Below are 19,752 nucleotides of genomic sequence, written 5' to 3'. Positions count from 1 at the left end.
GAAAGAGAAAGAGAAAGAGAGAGGAAAGAGAGAGAAAGAGAGAGAGAGAGAGAGAGAGAGAGAGAGAGAGAGAGAGAGAGAGAGAGAGACTCACTAGCAGCAGCATTCATCTCTCTTGCTCCTTGCTGCAAATGCAATGTGACCCGCTGACTCATGTTCCTGCTGCTGTATCTCCCAAACTTGTGAGTCAAAGCAACCTTCCTTCCTTAACTTATTTTCATCAGGTAGTTTGTCAATGGAGAAAAGTCAATAGAATAATGCAACTCCCTCTCTGCCTTTACTGGGAGCATGAGCTGCGCCTGGTTGGCCTGGCCTGGGGTCTAGATTGAACCTTTATTTATGGTACAGTGCAAAAAATACTGTACAGAGACTTAATTTTTACACCCTGAACCCTAAAATGCCATGGATACTTATCTCCACCAAATCAGAACATCTTCTGACCCAAAGAGCTATTCCTGTGACTTGAATAGAATGTGGAGACAAGGCATCTTGACCCAAAGCCAAGAATTGATCCTTCCAACTTTGCACAGTATCCAGCTTTGATATCAAGTGACCTGGACGGTTGGGTCAGCCCAGAGAGGGTGGTATTATAAAAGGCCCAGTCATCTGAACCGAGAAATTCTGGACTGACTCCTACAACTCAGTGATCTCCAGCTCCTACCATTTAGGTATGTCTGTGTGTCTTTCCTGATCATGACATCAGCTTCTATATCCTAAATGCTGTTAGAGATAGAGAAATAGGGACCCTGTAGGGACAAAAGGAGATCTAAGGCTTTGTTCCTTGCTTCTCAGCCCTGGATATTAGCACCCCCCCGTTTGTGTCTGGTGTGTGTCTGTTTGTCTGTGTGTGTATGTGTATCTGTCAGTTTGTTGTGTGTCTGGATGCTAGAGCTCAGAGGACAACTCTCAGTTGTCAGTTCTCTCTGACCACCACGTGAATTCCAGGGATCAAACTCAGGTTGTCATGCTTGACAGAAAGGGCTTTGAACCACTGAGCCATCTCACTGGCTTCCTCCCTTTAATTAAACAGTTTCAGATAGGCTCTCTCTAAGAACAGTTGTTTGGAGTGAGTAGATAAGAACACCTGCCTGGCATTGGAGAGCCTTAGACCTGGCTGTAGCCTACTGCAACCTCCAATCATGGAGGTCAATGAAGACGAATTTTTGGAGGAGATGCTTCTCTTTGATATCGATAGAGAGTCATCAACAGAGGGGAATACCACAGGTCATTGGTGTGATTCCAGGGATACTGACCTTCTGTTGCTTGGGCAAGGGGACATCTTCTGATCCATGGGTTGTAGAGGGTTCCAACAGGGAGCCCACACTGTGTTAGGCCCTTTGGCAGAAAGCCCAGCAAACACTCTGTAATTGGGGCTGGTGAGGAGATGTCTTTGACTTCATTGTTTTGGAATGGACATTTGCATCCACTGCAGTCTCAGAAATGGAAATGGGAGACAGGAGAGCCTGGGGTGGAAATTCAGACACTAAAGTTGGGAAACGTAAGGATTGTAAGGCTCTTTTGCAGCCCTTGAATTCTGTGATGGGGTGAGAGGGCAAATTCCTGAGGGAGCAGGACACATGACAGGTCTATCTTCACTGTCCTGGTGTGTGGGTAAAAGCCAAACGTAGAAAGTGTGCCGCCTGAAAGAGAGAGTGGAGGAATAAAGGGAGGCTCAGAATCCATGCTAAACCACCCCACCCTTCCATTTGCCCTGCAGCCGGTACAGATGGCATTGTCCCAGAACAACTCCTTGACCCCAGAGCTACTACTGGCCACTGCCATCTTCTGTATAGTATTTTATGTGGTCAAAGCTTTAAGAACTCGGGTCCCCAAAGGTCTGAAGAGTCCGCCTGGACCCTGGGGATGGCCCATCATTGGGCATATGCTGACTCTGGGGAAGAACCCACACCTGTCACTGACCAAGCTGAGCAAGCAGTATGGGGACGTGCTGCAGATCCGCATCGGCTCCACACCTGTGGTGGTGCTGAGTGGCCTGGACACCATCCGGCAGGCCCTGGTGCGTCAGGGAGATGACTTCAAGGGCCGACCAGACCTCTACAGTTTCACATTTATCACTGATGGCCAGAGCTTGACCTTTAACCAAGACACTGGACCGGTGTGGGTTGCACGCCGCCGCCTAGCCATGGATGCTCTGAAGAGTTTCTCCATAGCCTCAGACCCAAACTCTTCATCCTCTTGTTACTTAGAGGAGCATGTGAGCAAGGAGGCTAACCATCTAGTCAGCAAGTTCCAGATGCAGATGGCAGAAGCTGGGCACTTCGAACCTGTCAATTTAGTGGTGGAATCAGTGACTAACGTCATTGGAACCATGTGCTTTGGGAAGAACTTCCCCCGGAAGAGCGAAGAGATGCTGAGCCTTTTGAAGAGCAGCAGCGACTTTGTGGAGAATGTCTCCTCAGGGAATGCTGTGGACTTCTTCCCCATCCTGCGCTACCTGCCCAACCCAGCCCTCAAGAGGTTTAAGAACTTCAATGATAAATTTTTGCTGTTCCTACAGAAGACCGTCCAGGAGCACTATCAAGACTTCAACAAGGTGAGACTGGGAGGCAGATAGTAAACCCATCACTCACAGGACCAGAGAACATCCCCTCACATCCTACTCCACAGTACTGCCATGTGCTGCCAAGTACGAGGAAGGCTCAGGATCACTCAGAGGCCTGTGACCTACCGCTCCCCTCAGGGGCTTCTCCAGACTCCAGAAAACAAAGGCAGGTGAATGGAACCTTGGCAGAGCTTTGCAATACGGGGTGTTGTTAATTTAAAGGCTATTGTTCTGCAGGAACATGAACCTCAACAGGAGCTAAACTCCAGCTTCAGGACACTTTTTTTTTCCGGGTTCACACAATCTTATTCCTTCTCTGAAACCCGACCCCTGGAGTTAGGGGAAGAAGGGTTGGTGGCACAGGAAATGTCTATGGTCTATTTACGGCTGATGCCAGTTCAAAACTCTGAGTCCCAGCCCAGTGTGCGGAAGGCAAGGCAGATCCTAGGCACTGGGGACATCTCAAATGGGATGGGGCATGGTCTGGCATTTGGCTCTTAAAATGCTAAAGTTCCTCTAAACTTGTGTCCTCTAGAAAAATATCCAGGACATCACAGGGGCCCTGTTCAAGCACACTGAGAATTCCAAAGACAGCGGTGTCCAAATCCCTCACAAGAAGATTGTCAACATTGTCAATGACCTCTTTGGAGCTGGTAGGAGCCATGTCCCTGCATCTTTATCCATCAGTGGCTATTTACCCATACCCACTCTATCTACTAACACATCAACCACATCTCAGCTGACACAGGAGAGACAAGTGTGACCTCATGATGTGCCATTAACTCCTGGGAAAAACTCAACCAGGTCCCTATTGTTTTGGGTCCTTGGTTCCCTTACCTGGAAAGTGAAAGGTTTCTACAACCTGGAGGCCAGGTATAATTCCAGTAGCTGTCTTTGAAACCAGTCTTTATAAGTTCTTCTTTGCTTTATTTGGTTGCTTCTTACTTGTTTTGTCTGAGATAAGGTCTCATATTTGTATCCCACCAGGATTGGTCTCAAACTTGTGACAATTCTCCTGCCTTAGACTCCCTAGTGTTGGGATTCTAGGTATAAGCCACCATGCTTGACTTCAAGATCCCTCAGGATACACAGGGATGGGAGCCCGAGAAGAAAGGGCTTGCTCCATTTATGGCGAAGCTTCTTTAAATCTTTTCCTTCTCCCTGTTGTCTTTTCTCCTTCTCCCTACTCCCGGCTGCCCAGGATTTGAAACAGTCACAACAGCCCTCTCCTGGAGCCTTTTGCTCCTTGTGACCCGGCCCAATGTGCAGAGGAAGATCCACAAGGAGCTGGGTATGTGTTGCTCTCAACCCTGAGGTCAAAGAAGCCGTGAACCTCCAGGTCACTTGTTGATCTACAAATACGTGTTCATGTGTTTACTATGTGTAAGTCCTAGGAACATAGCATCCCCCACTTGTCCACAGAAGGTGTGGGTGGACTGTGGGGTCTCAGAAACGTGAGTAAACATAGGCCAACATAGAGTGACCCTAATATAACAGGGGCACATTTGTGTGGGGCACACAACACACCATGAGCTCTGCCTGGGCTTTGCAGACACAGTGATCGGCAAGGACCGGCAACCACGGCTTTCTGACAGACCTCAGCTGCCCTATCTGGAGGCCTTCATCCTGGAGATCTACCGATACACATCCTTTGTCCCCTTCACCATCCCCCACAGGTAAGGGCCCTGTTCTGTGCCCCTAAGTTGTCATACTGTTCACCAACCCTGTTCCTGAGCTCTGGGAACAACTCAGGCTGTATCTCATTCCTGAACATGGTAACTTCTACATCTGACCCCACAATCTCGGTCTACCCCACCCAGTCCAGTCGCTATGGCCTCAGCAGTCACTCACCTGCCCCTGTGTTTGCTCACTATGGAATCGTCTGCTCCTGCCAGGCCCTCCTCACCATCCCTCACAAGGGTAATCCAGACACCTGTCAACTTTGCTTAAACCAGACCTTCTGCCTGGAAATGTGTCTATCCACTTATCTGGCTCCCAAATTTTTACCAAAGGTCAATCCTGACACATATGTGTTCTTCCATCTGGAAGCCTATTTGGCTCATTGGCCAAGTAAAGCTTCATCCTCTGAGGATTTGTAAGATTTACAGCCCAAGTTCCTTGACTTCAGAGACTGTCCCAGTGCACATCTGAGTACTGTGGATCAATGATCTTGTACCCTGTAAAGATTTGTCATTTGTATTAGCTTAATCAAATGTTGATTGGCCAGTAGCATATAGGAAGAATAGTCAGGGCAACTACAATAGGAGAATTCTGGGAAAAAGAAAGGCTAAATCTGCAGGCATCACCCAGACACAGAGGAGTCAAGATGAGAAGATGAGAATGCCTCAATGATAAAGGTACCAAGCCATATAAATAACACAGACATGAATCCGAGTTAATGTAAGATGTTAGAGTTAGTTAATAAGAAGCCTGGGCTAATTGGCCAAACAGTCTATGATTAATGTAGGCCTCTGTGTGTTTCTTGGTGACTGGATGACATTGGGACCGAATGGGACAGAAACCTCTGCCAACATCTAAGCACAAGAAAAGTCTAGTAAAGAAGTGTTGAAGTTGTAGGACAGGATCCCAAGAAAAGGAAGGATAATCCCCATGTACCCTGCCCTTCACATGACCTCCCATGATGGGGTTTGGGGGCTGTGGTAATCAGACACTGGGATACAGTGGAGGGAGGAACATGCCACACCACACTGTCTCCAAGCCCTGAGCTGGACAGAGCTCTCTTCTCTCCTCAGCACAACGAGGGACACTTCATTGAATGGCTTCCACATTCCTAAGGAGCGCTGTATCTTCATAAACCAGTGGCAGGTCAACCATGATGAGTGAGTACTTAAATAAGGACCAACACTCACTGCTACATAGCCTGTCCCAAGTGACAAAACTTAGAGCCACTTCCTCAAACTCGGTGTACAGAAGAAGTTAACTAGGTATCTGGTGTGGATTGTGAATGCCTGTAATCTAGCCTCAGGAGGCTTAGGAAGGAGTATTAGAGTGAGTTCATGGGCAGTCTGAACTTTTTGGTGAGTTTTAGACTAACCTAGGCTTCATACATCTCTCAAGAAAGGAAAAAAGGAAGGAAGGGAGGGAGGGAGGGAGGGAGGGAGGGAGGAAGGAAGGAAGGAAGGAAGGAAGGAAGGAAGGAAGGAAGGAAGGAAGGAAGGAAGGAAGGAAGGAGAGATTGATTAGGAAGTCTCCCTGTGTCCCAAGGTCCCAGTTGGATGGATAATGAGATACATCATATGAATTATGGGAACGGTCTACTGACCTCCTTGGAAAATTCCTCTCTAGTTTGTAGATAGATGATCCATCCAAACCAGGACATAGTGACATAAGAACCCATTCATATTTGTATTGTCAATTTTTAGTCCAATAAGGAAGCATAAGCCAAGCAAGCTAGTGATTCCCCCTTGCCACAGGCATACAGGGACTAGGAGAGAGAAAAACATGTTTTCCTTCTTTCAATTTCCTTTTGATAAAGCATTATTTCCTTCAAGTAAATCAGAGCAGGACCTATAGTTCACTGATAGTGTATGTGATATGGAAGGTCCTAGAATCATTTCCCAAAACCACAAAAAAAAGAACTAATAAAACCACTATCAGCCATTTGATTGTGTTCCAATGTACCTTAATCCCATCACTTGGGAGGCAGAAACAGACAGCCTGGTTCTATAGAGAGTTCCAGGACAGACCCTGTCTTGAAAAACCAACAAAACAAAACAAACCACCATTTTGCATAATGGGAACGGTTCAGCAGGTAAAGGCATGCGCTGCCACATTTAACATCCTGAGATCAATCCCAAGACCTCACACGGTAGAAGGGGAGAGCTGACTCCTGCATGTTGTCCTCTGACCTCCACATGCACACAAACTAAGTAAACAAAATTATAATTTAAAAATTAAAAATAACCAAAGTCCATTCTCCTTATGGTGTGTCGTTTTAGAGAGAATGTTATTTTCAGAAGCACTACCATGGTTGGAGGTGCAGCTCTGTAGGTAGAGTACCGTCTACCGTGACCAAGGCTTGGGTCCATCCCCAGCACCAGGTGTGGAAGCCTAGGCTTTCATCCCAGCACTTGGGAGGTAGATGCAGAAGGGACAGAATCTCACACAAGGTGACCTGGGCTTATCTATAGAGTTCAAGGCCAACTTCAAACCCACGGAAGCAAACAAACACAAGTCTAAAAGCAAACAAACACAAAAGAACCATCACAAAAGGAGATAAACACCGAGTCTGGTATCTTCCAGGCTCTTGTTACCGTCAATCTTTTCTAACACCCGCGTTCTCACAGAAGCTGGGAGGACATAGCTACCCTTTCCTCCCAGAGCCCACCCACTCAGGTCCTGTATGTTCCTCTTGCAGAAAGCAGTGGGAAGACCCCTTTGAGTTCCGTCCAGAGCGGTTTCTTACTGAGGACAGCACAGCCATCAACAAGATTCTGAGTGAAAAGGTCATGATTTTTGGCCTGGGAAAGCGTCGGTGCATTGGAGAGACCCAAGCCAAGTGGGAAGTCTTCCTCTTCTTAGCCATCCTGCTGCATCAGTTGGAGTTCAGTGTGCCACCAGGCCTCAAGGTGGACCTGACACCAACCTATGGGCTGACCATGAAGCCTCCGGTCTGCAAACACCTTCAGGTGTGGCCACGCTTTTCCAAGTGAAGATGGCCGAGGCGGGGAAGAGGCATCCACGGACCACCAACTTTGTTTCTTTCCCCTTCTTTTTAAATAACAGCTTTTTTGGAGTACAATTCTTTCACTATTTAATTCACTTCAAAACAATTTTAGAATGTTGTCTATCGTAACCCCCATACCTATACCCATTAAGATTCATGGCTATTCTCCTAACCTGTCCCCCTTGCCCACCAGATGCTAATCTAGCTTTGACAAGTAGATTTGTCTACTGTCGTCATTTCGCACAAACCCCATGATGTATGGTCTGAGACTGGCTCTTTTCACTTAACACAGTTCTCTCAAAGTTCATTCATGTGGTCTGTAGGCCTCATTCTGCTTCCTCATAGTTAATGTGGGCTCCTCTTTCCTGCTTTCTCTTCCTCTCTTCTGCTAGGACTTCAGTCTTTGAATACTTAAATGGGACAGAGAGGAAGGAACCAGCCTGCGGTAGACATGTAGCCCCTATGTCCTATCCTTAAAAAGTAGAAGCTGTGACTTTTCATGGTGAGGGGAGAATCACAACCCCAGATGTATGTGGGTTGACTGGAGAGTGAAAACAGGGACCTGGCCAGATGATTCTGTGGCCAAAAGCGATCACTGTGTAAGCCTAAGGACCTAAGTTTGAACCCCAAGGACTCACGCATAACAGGGGCACATGGCCATACCTGCCTAAAAGCCCAAAGCTACGGGGCAGAGACAGGTAGATCCTGGGAGCTTACTGGCTAGCCTAACCAAACAGCCAGCTCCCAGGTCCAGTACGCAATCCTGTCTGAGAGGAATAAGGCACACAGTGACAGAGCAGGATCCCTGACACACTTCTCTGGCCTCTGAATGCACATGCGTGAATTGGACGTGCACACCCCCACGTACATGTGCACACAAACACAAAAGAGGAAAAGGGACTTACAACTCATAGGATGGAAGATAATTATAAAATGGACATCATGTCAGGGACATGCAAAGACCTTCTATAATTCAAAAACACCCCAGTTCAAAAGTGGACAAGGGACTTGAGTCAACGGTTCTCTTAAAAATATAAACAACTGGGGCTGGAGAGATGGCTCAGTGATTAAAGAACCCTGATTGCCCTTCCAGAGGCTCTAATTCCCAGCAACCAAATGGTCACTCACAGCTGTCTATAGCTGTACTTCCAAGGGATCTGATGTCCTCTTCTGACCTCAACAGGCACCAGGCATGCATATGAAACACAGACATATACATACTGTCAAACATCCATACACATAAAAATAAATAAATCTTTTAAAAAATATATGAACCAATGAATATGAGACAAGACGTACAATACCATAAGTCACTAGGGAAACATAAGTGAGAACCACAATAAGGTGAGATGGGTAGAAAACACGTGAGCCCAGTCACACAGGACACTGATAGGAGGGTCACTTGTGCCCAGGAGTTCACCATAAGCATGGGCACCATAGCAAAACCCTGTTCCCACAAAATCAAATTTAGCTAGATGTGGTGACATATGTTTTTAATCTTAGCACTTACAAGGCTGAAGTAGGAGGATCTTTATGCATTTAAGCCCAACCAAAGCTACATAGTGAGATCTTGTCTCAATAAATCAATAAATGTAATAGATATCCATGGCACAATTTGTAACGTATAGTTGAGTCCATCATGAAGGGAAGTCAAGGCAGGAACTCAAGGTACAGGAATCTGGAGGCAGGAACTAAAGCAGAGACCATGGAGGAACACCGCTTCCTGGCTTGGTTCTTTCTTACACAACTCAGGACCACCTGACTGGGAGTGGCATTGCCCACAGTGGGCTGGACCCTCCCACACCAATCATTAATCAAGAAAATGTCCATATACTGCCCACTGCCCAGTCTAAGGGAGACAATTTCTCAATTGAGGTTCCTCATTTCCAAGTGAGTCTAGTTTCTGTCAAGTTGATAAGTAGGATGTCACTAATTTTTTAAATGGAACATGATAAGCATTGGGGAGCATGTGGAAAAAGTATAACCTTCATATGTTGCTGGTGGAAATACAATCTGTTTCAGCCTCTATGAAGAATGATTCAGTGGTCCCCCAAGGGATAAACACAGATTTACTATGATGTGGCCACATCACTCCTGCTCCTCCACACCCTCCCTACCACAAGAGAGTGTATCTCCTCACACTGTAATCCCTGTACAGTCTCCCTCCCAAAGTTGATCCCTGTGAGGCATCTGGTTACAGCCATGAGAAAGGATTCATACATGTGGTAAGCTCACAGAAAGGAACACTGGTCAGCCCAAAGTAGATAAATCTGCATAAGAAAAAGAGGTTTTCATAGGATCAGAGAAGGCAGAATGAGGAGCTGGGGTTTTTTTTTTCTTTTTACTTGGTATTTAAGGAATATAATTTCTGTTTAGGATTATGAAAGGATTCTAGAAAGGGGATGGTCATTGTTTTATTTTGTTTGTTGTTTGTTTTAGCTTTCTGAGACAGGGTTTCTCTGTGTAGTACTGGCTGTTCTAGAACTTACTCAGTATGCCAGGCTGGCCTCAAACCCAGAGATTCACCTGCCTCCGCCTCCCAAGGGCTGGGATTAAAGGCCTGTGTCACAATGTCAGGCTCCATCTGCACGCTTGCTCCTTCAGTTCATTTCTGCTCTCTTTAAGACTCAGAAAGTTCCAACCAAATATGTCCTAAAAATTATGATTCTCTGAAATAAGAAGGAGCCAGACTTATTTCCAAAGAGGTTAGTCCTCTTTGAACTAACAGCCTAGAGAGCCATATCATGGTTGTCTGTGGCTTTGAAAAATATTAATATTGGGAAGTATATATTTTTAAAAAATTGTTGGAGCTCCTAATAACTGGTCAAAGTGACTGTGAAATGCTCAGCCCTGAATGGAATGTCCGTACAGACTGATTGGAGACTAGCAGAAGAGGAAGTGGAAAGACTGTGGTGGATGTTTTTGCCCACAACCTCCCCTCTTCATGTAGTATACTGCTTAGCTTTTGGTCAGATCTATACAAAGTTCCAGACAGATGGCTCAGTGGTTTAGAGCAGATACTGCTCCCCTGGAGTTTCCTTTCCCAGCATGCACATCGGGAGCTTACAACAGCCTATAACTCCATGTCCAGAGGACAAGACACCTTGACTCTGTAAGCACTCACACATACACACACACGGACACACGGACACACGGACATGGACACAGATACACACCCGCACAACTACACACATTTTGAAAATAAGATAGATCTTCTTAAAAGAAAAGTAATAATAATAATGCTTAAGAGGTGAAAGCAGGGCCAACCTGTGATAAACTCTGGAGCAATGGAGCCCCTTTCTGGAGTTCCATCTGTCTATGACCTGCCTATCTTCAAACCTCAAGGCAAACTCCAGACAGGAGGAGACCAGCTCATCTCTTAGACTCAGAAGGGCACACCTCTAACCCTGGGCAATCTCATTCTAAAGACTGATGCCCCAGGATTCCAAGACTGATCAGGCCATATCCCAGTCCTAGATATTTCAAATTGGAAAAGGGGACCAAGTTCCACAGGAAAGCCCCTGCTCCAAGACAGGCCACTAAGGAGGAGGAAAACCCAGCCCTCGGAGAGCAGGGAGCAGTGACCTTCTTCTCCACTCCTTGTTGAGAGAAGAGGCATGACTCCAGTCTGAGGGGCATGAACCATGTTCCAGAGCCTTTAGCCAAGTGGAAGACTCCCTGGGCATGATAGTGATGTGGGATCCCCCTCTGTATGCTGTGAATACCATTGGTTAATAAAGAACTGCTTTGGACCTATAGCAGGGCAGAACAGAGGTAGGAGGGGAAAACTAAACTGAATGATAGGAGAGAGGAGGCAGAGTGAGGAGAAGCCATGTAGCCCTGCCAGAGACAGACGCTGGAACTTTACCTGGTAAGCCACTGCCACATGGCAATACAGAGATTAATGGAGATACATTAAATTAATATGTAAGAGTTAGCCAATAAGAAGCTAGAGCTAATGGGCCAAGCACTGTTTTAAATAATATGGTCTCTGTTTGATTATTTCAGGGCTGAGCAGCCGGGAGCCAACAAGCGGCTCCTTACAACATGATAGCTAATGTTTTGTGTCACATATGAGTCACACACGGTAACAGGTGTTAACTATGACATTGTCATAGGCGTGTTTTATGTGTTGGAGCATATTTACCCTCTACCTTCTCTTATCCATCGACTCCCACTGACTTCCTTCCTCTTCTCTGCCAGTCTTCCTTCTGATTTCATGGGTTACTTGTTTTGTTCTCTCTCTCTCTCTCTCTCTCTCTCTCTCTCTCTCTCTCTCTCTCTGTGTGTGTGTGTGTGTGTGTGTGTGTGTGTGTGTGTGTACATGCTCCAATGACTTTGACTAGGGTTTCTTGACTAGGGTTTCTTCCATGAGCTTGGAAAACTTACAAGTGGCTACACCGCTAGGGAAAATGTCTCTGCCTCCTCCAGGAACCATTGACTGTCAACATCAGAAAAGGATGGGGCCTCATGATCCCCTCTCCCATTTATGACTGAGCATTGACTGGCCTGGTCTGGTCAGGCGATCAGAGCTGCTGGGAGCAGCGCCCAATCACGGCCTCAGCTCTCACAGACGTTCCACCTCCTCTTCTCCAAGCCTTCAAACGGTTGACGCAGATGAACCAGTCTTACATGTATACAACCTCACATCAAATGAGACATTTGGGGCTGAGCGTTTAACAGTCACTTACTCTTCACCCTTTGACCAGTTCTAAGTCTCGGTACTGACTGCTGCCCACTGTAAAAGAAGCTTTTCTCATCAAAGTGGGGAGAGTTCTAATCCATGGACATAAATACAAACATGTAGAAGGCAGTTTGACTACACATCCATTCAGCAAAACCACAGTAGCAGTGATCCCATCAGAGCCTAGGAGCTCGCCAGCTATGAGCTATCAGCAGGCTTCAAATTCAATCAGAAAGTGGTTGGGCCTTAACCACTGTTGTGCAGGGGGGGGGGCACCTTTGGTGGTTAATCTTGAGTAACTTGATTGGATCTGGAAACAACTAAGAAACGCATCTGTGCATGGCCCCGGAGTGGATAGGCAGCACCTGGCAGAAGGCTGCTGGTGGAGAGGCCTGTGGGGGCGGTGCTGGAGAGATGACTCCGCAATTAAGAGCACTGGCTGCTCTTTTGATGCCCAGCACCCACGTGATGGCTAACAACTGTAACTCCAGCTCCAAGAGATCCTCTGGCTTCTTGGAGCACTAGGCAAGCGTGTGATGCACAGACATGCGTGCAGCCAAAACACCTGCCACAAAACAAAAGAAGCCACTGTTTTTCCTGTTGACTTCACTTCTTTTGTTTGTTTGGGTTTTGACTTTGTGGAACTGGTTGGTTGGTTGATTTTGAGACAGGGCCTCACTCTATAGTCCAGGCTGGCCTTAAACTCACAGAGATCCTCTTGCCTCTCCCTCCCCAGTGCTGGGATTAAAGGTGTGTACCACCACCACCACATCCGGCTGCACCTTCGCTTCTTGCTGGTGTCTACTTAGTCCTTGTTGTCTAAGTCAACCACATTTCATGATATGTATTCATTCTAGCACTGCTGTTCCTCTGGAGAGCACGGACTGATGCACTGGGTACCATAGCAGCACGTGCAAACCCTCAGAGGCAATGACGGATATTGCCATACTTCTCCAACCCAAGGTCAGCAAGGTTCAGCTTCCTGTGAAGTTTCAGGACTGACCTATTGATTGTCATCCAATGGTCAAGGATCAATCTGACCACACATGGACTGGAGTTGGCCTGAGCTTCTCACGCACACCTGGCCAATCTTTAACCAGGCGACCTAGGTCTCCACTCTGGCCAGAGCCAAGGTAGGAAGAATTGGACATTGAGACCTTACTCCTTCACTTGCCACTCATGACTGACAGCTGGTAAGAGGCACATGGAGCCAGTTCTGTCTTGGTCTGTCCTGGGCAGCCCCTGGGCATACATCATCAGAGAGACATCATCTCACTCCACCAAATGGGTTAACACTGAAGTATGGTACACCAGGCACGGACGATTTGGGCAAAGAAGAATTGGTAGAAAAAGCCCTGAGGTGGGATCCTGCCTCTGTCTCCCCATGGAGGTTGAGGGACTTCATCCAGGCATGATGGCTCACACCTTCAGTCCCAGCACTCGGCTCAGGAGGCAGAGATTGTCTGGCAGTCTCAATTCTAGGTCAGCCACGGACTACACAGTGAGACCCTGTCTATAAACAAGCAAATAGAATCAAGATCGTGATCTGTGGGCAGAAAGAAAACCCTCCATCTTCACTCTTCCCTAGCTGCTGTTTTCCTTTTGTTTTTGGAGACAGGGACTCACTATGTAGCTGTAGCTGGCCTGGAACTCCATATATAGAGCAGGCTGGCCTTGAACTCATAGAGATCTGCCTGTCTCTGCTTCCCAAGTGCTAGGATTAAAGATGTGCACCACAACACCCAGCTAAACTGCTGGTTTATTATTCCCCTTTCTTGCCGGGTCCTGCCTTTCCTGGCCAAGCTCTGCCCTTAGCTTCCACTGGTCTGGACTGTAGCACTGAGAGTGTGGTCTGCGCCGCCCCCTTGTGGTTGTCTGGGAAAACTGTTTCCCTTAGCGGTTGACCCACAGAACCCACCCAAACGAGGCAATCAGGCGGAAAGTGGTTTGTGTTACAAATACAGCTTCAAGGGAAATCTCAAGTCTTTCCGCCCCATAAATTCTAGAGAAATTACTAATGATGGCCATAACATGGGCCCAACCCCACCTTTATCTGCATCGTTTCTTGGACTGTTTTTTCAGACCCACCTGAAACTGAAATTCTTTGTCCAGCCAGGTGTGGTGACACACACCTGAAATCCTAACACTTGAGAGGCTGAGTCAGGAGGACTCGGGTTTCTGAGCTAGAAACCAGGCCGGGTCACAGAATAAGTTTCAGGTTGGCCTGGGTTTGACACTGAGCATCTCAGGGTAAAGCTTGGAACCAACTAACTACATAACTTAGCTACACAAACCATCATCAGCCCCAGGAACATGGAGGACCAGAGTCCTCAGGGCCCTTCTGACTGCTGACCGGGATGTCCTGAACTGCACCTTCCCCTCCTCCAAGCCCTATTCATATCCCCTCTCACTCCAACCCCAACACACTAACCAGGAAAAAACCCATACACATTAACATTTCCCAAGACCCAAGAAAACACCCAGTGGGGGGAAGGGTTAAAAAGCCACAGAGGAAGAACAAGAATAACACAATGAAAAATGAGAATATGGGGCTGGAGAGGTGGCTCAGGGGTTAAGAGCCTTGGCTTGTTCTTCCAGAGTCCTATCCTCAGCACCCCCATAGTGCCTCACGACTGGTACTCAAGTTCCAGAGGAGCTGACGCCCTCTCCTGGCCTCCACAGATACCACACATACACACGATAGGCATACAAGCAAGCAAAATACTCATACACATAAATAAAATAAATAAACCTTACTAAGTCAACAAAAAAGAATGAGAATAAGGAGGAGAAGAAGCAGAGGGAGGAAAGTTGTTCCTTGTCCAGCTCCTTCTGCCATGTCTCTTCTCATGCCTCTGAGGACTACCTTCAGGGCTGAGCCACCGGTGGTTTTATGTGCGTAAGATACGGATGCAGAGATAAGAAGACAGCCGTGAGCATCAGACCTAGACACCCACCTTGTTTGAGACAGGGTCTCCTTATTGTTTTCTCTGCATCCCATGAGCCAGGCTAGTGGCCCATGAGCTTCCAAGGATTCTCTGGTCCCCACTACCCATCTTTGCAGGAGTGCTGGGATCACAGTGATCGCAATGCTGGGGTGCTGAACTCAGTCCTCACGTCTGCTCAGCCATCACTCTTTCCCCCCGAGCCACCTTCCCTGGTCCCCACCGTTACTGCTTGTTTGTCATTTTTGACTGTTTAGTTTGGTTTCTCCCTTTCTTTTTCTTTCTCTCTTTGAGACAGGATCTCTCTGTATAGCCCTGGATGTCCTGGAACTAAATATGTAGACCATGCTGGCCTCAAACTCACAGAAATTCTCCTGCTTCTGCCTTCAGCATGCTGAGGCTAAAGGTCTGCACCACCACACCCCACTTGGTTGCTTTACTGAGACAAGGTTACACTATATGTAATACAGGCTGACCTCCAACTATCGATCCCTCTGCATCAACCTGTCAAGTTCTGAGACTATAGATGTGTACCCCACTCCTGGCCCATCATCTTTCCGGTGCTGGGGCTGTTGGAAACATTGATGCACACCCATTCTTGACTTGGGATACACGTGCTGTTTGCTTACCTACAATGACAGGTGAGCAATGAGTAATATTACAGGTGTGCAAGGGTGCAGAGACAGGGGTGACCAGTTCTGTGAGGCCACACACACACTTGTAGGCAGAGACTGCTCGTTCATTTCCTGGCTGCCCAGACTCAAATAATAACACAGAAATTATATTAATTACAACACTGTTTGGCCAATGGCTTATGCATATTTCGAGCTAACTCTTACCTCTTAAATTAACCCATTTCTATTAATCTGTAAATCACCACGAAGCTGTGGCCTACTGGTAAGGTTCTGGCTGGCAGCTGGCATCTTCCCCCTTTGGCAGCGACAAGGAGGCTCCCTGACTCCGCCCACTTTCTCTCTATATCTCTGTTTGGCTTTCCTGCCTGGCTTTACTCTACTAAGCCATTGGCCGACACAGCTTTCTTAATAACCAATGGTAATAAAAACATATTCATAGCATACCGAGGGGAATCCCACATCACACACTCACATATCCTTTCAGAGAGAGTATATTCAGGGGAATTAAATTCCAAATTAGCGTCCAGTCGCCTCTAGAGGCAAATACCTTGTGCAGGCGCCTGCCCCGGGCTGGCTCTCCTGCTGTTTGCTCCCACTGAACCCTTGCACATGTTGCTTCTGCTCACTGAGAAGGTGGATCCAGAGGTGCAGAGCGGCAAGTCTTGGGCTACGATGGCATCCGGGTCATCTTCAGAGTTGACAGCGTGAACAAAACCCTTGGAGAGAAGCTGCACCTGCAAAAGCTGAGCTGATTCAAATTTCAGCATTTGGTTGGAATGTTGCATGCCCAAATCACAGCTGCACTTTATCTTGGCCATCTTGAGCCTTCCCTTTGAACAGTCATTTGCTGTCCACCTCCAGGTGTGATCTAACATCACGACGAGGTGGGTTCTTTGGGAATGTATGAACAGATCCCCACCTTTCACCGACCTACAGCAGAGAGGTCTCAATTCGCCGTAACCGTCCACGTTATGTATCTACCCACTACATGAAAAGTGCGTTTGCCCATGCCTTACCTAGTTCTGTTACTACAGAAAAACTTCATAGAACTTCCTGCCACATTGAAACATGGACCCTGAGGGAACCTAAGTCTGCGTTCCCAGGCCAGAAGACACGATCTCTTATCCACCTTGAGGTAAGAGGTAGGTTTTTACATTTTTTTTCAAGATTTACTTTCATTATTTTTAACCGTGTGTATGTGAGTGTTTCTACAGGCAGGAATGCACACACCCAAGTGCAGTGTCTACCGTGGAAGCCAGGAGTGTAGGAACCCCAGGAACTGGAGCTACAGATATTCGCAAGTCTCCTGATGAGAGTGGTAGGAACTGAACTGGGGTCCTCAGCCGATTTCTCTTAACCAGCGAGTCATCTCTCCAGTCCTGTGTTTTTGGCCTGTCTGTCTGTCTGTCTGTCTGTCTGTTTTAATGCCCACAGAGCTGATCCTAGGCTAGCTTGAGCTGCTCCTGAAGAATTCCCTGAGAGTAAAAGACACCCAAGTCTGGCACCAATGCCCCGACCAGACCTTAAAAAGCATGCTTAGAGCAGATTACAAAGCCTGTCTCCTTTTAACCCACCCTTGGTACCTCTCTGCCGTTTCTCACCTGTTGGCCCAGGACCACACTTTCCAGCAGGCTGCCGGCACCGATGGCTACCTTATGATGAATGGGCAGCCACCCCTCTCCTCCAGCTCACAGCCTTTCTCTACCAAGCGGATCCAGCAAACGGTGGCTCTGGCTTCTGCAGCTGCTATCAGACGCTCGTCCTGGGGCAGGAGAAAGAGGTCAGGGTTTGAGCAATTCTGTACATCAACCTCATTATACAAAGACGATCTAGATGCTACCTTCTTCTTTTAATTTTTTTTTTTATTTTTTTCAAATATTTATTTATTTATTATGTATACAATATTCTGTCTACATGTGTGCCTACAGGCCAGAAGAGGGCACCAGACCTCATTTCAGATGGTTGTGAGCCACCATGTGGTTGCTGGGAATTGAACTCAGGACCTTTGGAAGAGCAGGCAATGCTCTTAACCACTGAGCCATCTCTCCAGTCCCCTTCTTTTAATTTTTTTATTTAAAAAAAAAATATTGGGCTGGAGAGATGTCTCAGGGGTTAAGGGCTGCTCTTCCAAAGGTCTTGAGTTCAATTCCCAGCAACTACATGGTGGCTCAAAACCATCTGTAATGAGATATGGTGCCCTCTTCTGGCATGCAGGCAGAACACTGTATACATAATAAATAAATCAAAAACAAAAAAATTATTTACTATATACACAATCCAAGTTCCCGCTCCTTCCCCTCCTCCCATTCCCTCCGAGATGCTATCTTCTCACTTGAAGAATGCCAATGAAATGAGACGTAATACATCCGGAACGCCCTCTTCACCCGTCCTCATTCAGAAAAATCTGGGATTATCAGTAACGCGGCTGGCAGGGGCCACTATGGCGGTTGCCTTTGGGTCAGGGAGCAGGCCAAGGAAGGGAATTCAGGGTCTCCTGCTACCTATGTGCTCACTGGCTGTCCCGCTCCAAAACACCGCGCTAAAAATGCCCTCCTATGGCCAGGCATATGGTTTATGGAAATGTGCGTTCCCTCCATTCTGTGGAGGTATGATTAGTGCAGCCGAACTTTCTGGAAATGGCCTTATCCCCTTTCTGCTCCAGCTGCACTCTGCCCTCATTCATCTAGATTTGCTCCGGTCAGTACAGGCCCTGATGCTCTTGACTCTGCGACAGCGTCTTTCCAGGCTCCTAACACCCTAACTTTCCTGAACAGGTGTGCGGAGTCAGACTAGCCCTTGGGGTAGCGCCCTGGAGTAGAGTCATGTGACTTTGACTTTCCTGGGGCTCCGGCTCCTGTCCTTCCCTTTGTGAGTCTGGGCTTTGGGCACCAGAGGGCGCTGTTGCCTCTCATATATGACGAGAGTAGCGCTTTGTGCCCTCAGAGACCAAACCCGAGTCTAACAAAAGTCAGGAGAAAAGTAACGGCGGCTCGCAAAAAGTGGACACTGGTATTTATCGTCCACAGCTGTGGCTCTAGCATTTCCCCTTGAAAAATAACGCCATCATTTGGGAGGACGGCCACAAGTTTGTTAGCCACGGCAAACCTCTATGCTGCCTGGGGCTACAGAGTGAGAATGTCTCAAAACGCCAGTAATATTATCATTAACTCTGCTGATATAATCATTTTTACTAGTTGTTGGATTTGTGTGGGGTTGATTTGCTTTTAGTTTAGTTCGTTTGTTGTTTATGATAGTCTCTTGCAGTCCAGGCTGGTCTCATACTCACTAAATGGAGCCGAGAAAGACTTTGAATCCTACTCCTCCCACTTCTGCCTCCCTAGTGCTGGATTGCAGGCAGGTGTATTTAAAAAAAAAAAAAATCTATGAAGAAGATGGGTGAGCTGGCACACGCCTCTTTGTTGCCAGCACTTGGGAGGCAGAGGCAGGTAGATCTCTGTGCTCAAGGTCAGCCTGGTCTACATAGAAAGTTCCAGGACTGCCAGGGCTACACAGAGAAACCTTGTCTCAATACAACAACAAATCTAAGGGAAGCCTGGTGTCGATCAGGACCCGGTCACTCAGGAGTCTGAAACAGAAGAATTCAAAGTTCGAGGCCTGCCTGGGTTACAGAATGAGTTCAAGGCCTGTCTGGGAAAGTTAGTGAGATACTTTCAAAATGAAAGTTCAGGGTCTAGAGAGATGGCTCAATGGTTAAGAACACTAGCCACTCTTCTAGAAGACCTGGGTTCAATTCCCTGCACCCACATGGCAGCTCACAACCATTACTCCAATTCCAGGAGATCTGATGTCCTCTTCTGGCCTCCAAGGGCGCTAGTCATACAGGTGGTGGGAAGACATGCGTGCAGGCAGAATACCTGTGTACATACAATAAAATAATAAATTAAAATAAAAGTTCAAAGAAGGGTGGAGATGTAGCTAAATAGCAGAGCCCTTGCTTGTTATGTGTGAGGGCCCAGGCTCTATTCCCAGTACCACGAACAGGAGGAGAAAGAGAACCTGTCACTTGTCACCAAAGATGTCGCCACGTCTCCTACAACCTCACCCCGTGGGGGTGGGCTGCGTAGGGGATAGCGTAGGGGATAGCGGCCAGGTTCTAAGTGACAACAGAAAGTCACCTCTGCTAACATCAGCAGAGAACACATAAATCCACTGCTCATAAAAGCAGCCGCAGACAGAACTACGCTGCAGAGGTGGTAGGCACCACAGATGAGGCCTCC

The 19,752-nt window shown here is 47.3% G+C and overlaps 1 protein-coding gene and 1 long non-coding RNA gene across 3 annotated transcripts in view; one reads left to right on the top strand and one right to left on the bottom strand.

Annotated features, from left to right (window-relative positions):
• Positions 1-515: 515 nt before the first annotated feature.
• On the top strand, positions 516-7,467 carry LOC125388875 (cytochrome P450 1A2). Of its 2 annotated transcripts, XM_048417222.3 has the most exons (7): positions 516-668; positions 1,718-2,554; positions 3,099-3,216; positions 3,765-3,854; positions 4,116-4,239; positions 5,317-5,403; positions 6,942-7,467. In XM_048417222.3, the coding sequence occupies exons 2-7, from the start codon at positions 1,727-1,729 to the stop codon at positions 7,234-7,236; spliced, it is 1,542 nt and encodes a 513-aa protein (XP_048273179.2). In that variant the 5' UTR covers positions 516-668; positions 1,718-1,726; the 3' UTR covers positions 7,237-7,467. The 2 variants fall into 2 exon arrangements, with proteins under 2 accessions (XP_048273179.2, XP_048273180.2); XM_048417223.3 differs by lacking the exon at positions 5,317-5,403.
• Positions 7,468-15,989: 8,522 nt separating this feature from the next.
• LOC125388880 (uncharacterized) overlaps positions 15,990-19,752 on the bottom strand; it is a 6,865-nt gene continuing 3,102 nt past the window's right edge. Inside the window, exons 2-3 of the long non-coding RNA XR_007228345.3 lie at positions 17,116-17,276; positions 15,990-16,257 (exon numbers count right to left, since the gene is read on the bottom strand). This is a non-coding gene — a long non-coding RNA (uncharacterized LOC125388880). The remainder of the gene's footprint in view (positions 16,258-17,115; positions 17,277-19,752) is intronic.

Source organism: Myodes glareolus, chromosome 4, assembly GCF_982192425.1.
Source record: "Myodes glareolus chromosome 4, mMyoGla1.1, whole genome shotgun sequence".
In the NCBI taxonomy this organism is placed as follows: domain Eukaryota; kingdom Metazoa; phylum Chordata; class Mammalia; order Rodentia; family Cricetidae; genus Myodes; species Myodes glareolus.
The sequence above is the reverse complement of the archived record's forward strand: the minus strand, read 5'-3'. Positions and strand labels throughout refer to the sequence as shown.